Raw genomic sequence first — 3,900 nt, 5'->3', positions numbered from 1 at the left:
AGGCAATCTGCCCTTGTGAAGATGTACAGCCTCCGTGGCTGTGAGTTGAAATGGATACAATCACGGTGGCTTTAGGGTGTGAATACTAGGGCTGTTCTCGCTGCGAGATGGCGTCTCTACCCGGATAGATCTCCAGGCGTTAAAGGAAGAGAACGCCTGGAGGGAACCATTGGAACTTCATTCCTCTGAACGCCATACAAAGCTTTCACTTATTTTCAAGAGAAGGAAAAGGTCCTATGTTTTCTGTCTTCATCTCAGGGCTCGTGTAAGACGTACTTGAAAATGCTTCTATTTAGTGTTTTGGTTCTCGTGGGAACATGAGGGAAAGTGAATAAAAATCTCCAATTTGTTTAACGAGGAAACAGGACCTACATGTTCTTCTCGGGTGTGGTGAGTCAAGTGTTGGTGGGTGAAATTTCCCTTCTAGGTGGGTGTATAAATGCCTGTACGTGCACAAGCGGCTTTCACATATTGTGTGCCAAGTGGAAATTACTGGCTCAGGAATTTCCCGGATTTTCCTCTTCAGTGATAAACTCCAGGTAAATATCACAGATAGCTGTCATGAAGCTGGCTGCTGTCTTCGTGGTGGTGATCATCAGCGTCTGCAGTTACTCGGGTAAGGCACCTGGGGTAGGTGATCTTTCTTCCCCCTCTGGTAATAGGACTGGGCCACTGTTGGTGGACTGAGGCCCACCGATGGTGAAGCTGGTAGGTCTAGGGGAGGGGTTTCCAGAACCATGGAATAGCAAGAATGGCAGGGATTTCCGATACCGCCCACTACCAAGCTCTAACTCAATACAAGTTCCTCTCCAAATGCATCCTGTGTAAGAAGTGAGCCACCGAGGGCCAAGAAAGCCCATTTCAATTATTGTCTACAATCAGTTTTCCTTAATCTTGGACCAACATTGAACTTCGTAACTGATTTCTTTTGTAATTTTGTAATTATATGGAGTCAGTCACTCCCCATCACCTCCAACCCGTCCGTTCTCCTGAGGCAGAGCTACACTGATCTATTCCACCACTGAATCGATACTTCACGAGTGACTGTCACTTGGCTGATACTGCATAAGTATGGAAAGATCAATCAGGCACGAATCCGACATAAGTATTCCTAGGTCTGATGGGAAAAATAAAACTCTCCAGAAGTTTCCAGAGTCAACGGAAGTGAGACACACACACACACACACACACACACACACACACACACACACGTGTCTTTGTGCGTATTGAGGGCATGCAGGCTCAATTTCCAGGTGCAGCTTTAGAGTATGACTTCCTGGAGGAGTGTGGGAACGGATCCTTCTCTGTGGAAGGTATTTTTGTAGCTGGGAGGAAGCTGTATTTGCGAGCATCTGAATAATGCTTTGTGATGAGCACTGCTCACTCTGAGAAGGGCAAGCCTTAGCGCGTACGCAGAGAAGCCAACGTTTCTAAAGCACGAAGTAGACAGACTGATTCTAAGAAAATGTGTGCTTCCCACACAGCTTTGACTTGTGCCTCTTATCCATATTTGGGAAAATCAATAACTTCACTAGTTTGGGTTATATTATTGCTCTTTAGTATCCAGGAAGCTATTCTATAAGCAAGGGTGGCCACAGATCAAAAAGCAGAAAGGAGCTAAACATCCCCTGTTGAAAAGAAAGTTCAGAATGGAGCTGAGTGGTAGAAGATGAAGGGAAAATGGGCACACAGGTACCAGTGGGAGGGTTTGAATGGGGAAATTAAGAAAGGAGGCTAAAAGAACATGACCGATGACAGGACTGTAACCAGGAGGTATCTGTTCCTGTATGTGCACTCACACCTATGTTTCTGTAAAATTACACAGCACACATATTTTCCCAAACTCTCCTTTTTATGTCTTCTAGACTCACCTCTTCTCGTTGAGAAGACTCTAAAACCCAAGGTAGAAACTGTAATTGTTGCATTTAAAAGGATTGGTAGTTGCCCATTGCACCCAAGAAAGGATCCAAACCTTGGTTTGGCATCCTGGGCTTTCAGAATCTGATCCCATTGGTTTTTGCAGACTCAGTTCATTTACCTTTTCCTTCCTGCCGTGCTTTACTGGGTTCCTGCGCTCCTACTACTGTGGTTAGAAGGCCCACCATTCTGTGCTAGCACTGTCACCATAACATCTCAGTGCCTTTGTTTACCCCGTGCCTGAAAGGTTGCTCTGCTTTTGACCTTGTGATTCTGATGTTTGCCTAAGATACAGCGCCATCAGCACATTTTCTGAGCTAGTTCCTGCAATACCCGTCCATAACACTCTTCCACGTTATAAGTCATCATCCCCTCCTTTGTATATCAACAGAGCAATGGTCCACAATGCTAGCACAGCACATGCTGTCTTGTAGTCTTCTTTGACCTTGATTGACTGCTTGCCTGTGTGCGTTCTCAAAGAGGAACATCTGGCCTTATTCTCTATGTATGGGTAGCAATCTGCATAGGTGGGTGTCTATGAATGTGGAATTAAATTGAATTGGTTGAGAGCAATTGAGTCCTCGGGCCTGGGACTGGGTTCATTTGTGCCCGAGTGGAGTTCTCTGATGAGGTCTTTTACTTGGCCTACAAGCTGTGGGCCGTGGCATCAGAATGAGACTCCCCATGTTTAAAAGTAGCCAACTGCACAACACAGACCAACTCAACCGACTGCCAATAGTTCCCGAGTACTTACTACATGCCAGCGGCTATTCTCAGCATGGGGCACAGCTGTGAACCCAACGTAGTTTTTCTGTTCACAGAATCGACATTCCAATGAGCAGGTAAAGTCCATACTAATGACCGAGTTAATATTTTAAGCAATGCCCGGACTCCGAAGAAGAAAAAGCAGAAAGAAAGAGAGAGGGTTACAGGCAGCCCTGTTTTAGATGCCAGCGTCATCACAGTCCTCTGTAGGAGGGAACACTTGAGGGCAAATAAAGTACGTGAGGAAAAGCAAACGTGCAGCTCGCTGAGGAAAGCACGTTTTAGGGAGTTGGGACAGCAGTGCTAAGACCCTGAGGGGGATGTCTCCCTGGACAGTGAACACCAGAGGGGCTGGAATGAGGCTCTCGGTGGGCAGAATGGCAATGGGGAGGCCATCGGAGGCAGATGAGCCCCCTTCCCTTGCCTTCTCTGCTGTTGTGCAGCAAGCGCTTTCCTCTTGAAGTCACTCCTCCCTGTGAAGGATGTCTTACCCCCCTTACCTGTGGACAGCCTGCTCACCTTCGATCCACTGAAGCTCCTGCTGAAGACACTGGGCATTTCCGTGGAGCACCTGGTGGAGGGGCTCAGGAAGTGTGTGAATGAGCTGGGCCCAGAGGCCTCGGAAGCTGTGAAGAAACTGCTGGTAACTACCCATTTGGGACCTGGGGGTTCCTCTGTCACTGGGGAGGGATTAGTCTCCAAGAGTCACCCCTTTCCGCAGCCCACTCCCACCTCCTCCTGTCCACACTTGTAACCATAACTGACTGTCCTCACAGAAAGTTCCTAGGTCCTGGAATCTCAAGGAAGAGTGTAGCTTCTACAGTTCCAGAAGTATTGTGTGTTATAGTTGGGGCTTAGGAGCCTTAGTGGTCTAGTGGTTCACATTGGCATGCTAACCTTAAGGTCGGTAGTTCAAAACCACTAGCCACTCTGTGAGAGACGTTAAAGACTCACAGTCCCAGAAACGCACAGGTGCAGTTCTGCTCTGTCCTAGAGCCACTAGGAGTCGGCCTCAACTCCGTGGCAATGAGGGTTTTTTGGTCTTTTGTTAGTGATGGCTTTCCCAGCTACCAGCTCACTGGTCCTGGATGAGATTTCAACACTGAGACGTTGCTTCCCCGGCAGTCATTTGGTCACCGAGTGAACATAGTGGGTAAGCTGCTAGTTCTGGGCATGCGGCCCTTGTTTTGACTGCTGTCTTTCTACTTTTCAGGAGGC

At 47.7% G+C, this 3,900-nt stretch overlaps 1 protein-coding gene across 1 annotated transcript in view; it reads left to right on the top strand.

Moving 5' to 3' along the window:
• The first annotated feature begins 561 nt into the window (after positions 1–561).
• SCGB3A2 (secretoglobin family 3A member 2) overlaps positions 562–3,900 on the top strand; it is a 5,694-nt gene continuing 2,355 nt past the window's right edge. The window contains exons 1-2 of the mRNA XM_004697067.1: positions 562–616; positions 3,126–3,325. Of these exons, the coding sequence (XP_004697124.1) occupies positions 562–616; positions 3,126–3,325 (255 nt within the window). The remainder of the gene's footprint in view (positions 617–3,125; positions 3,326–3,900) is intronic.

The sequence above is a fragment of the Echinops telfairi genome, unplaced genomic scaffold, assembly GCF_000313985.2.
Source record: "Echinops telfairi isolate 266 unplaced genomic scaffold, ASM31398v2 ScPeMD7_7469;HRSCAF=8507_0, whole genome shotgun sequence".
NCBI lineage: Eukaryota > Metazoa > Chordata > Mammalia > Afrosoricida > Tenrecidae > Echinops > Echinops telfairi.
This window is presented reverse-complemented; position numbering and strand designations above follow the sequence as displayed.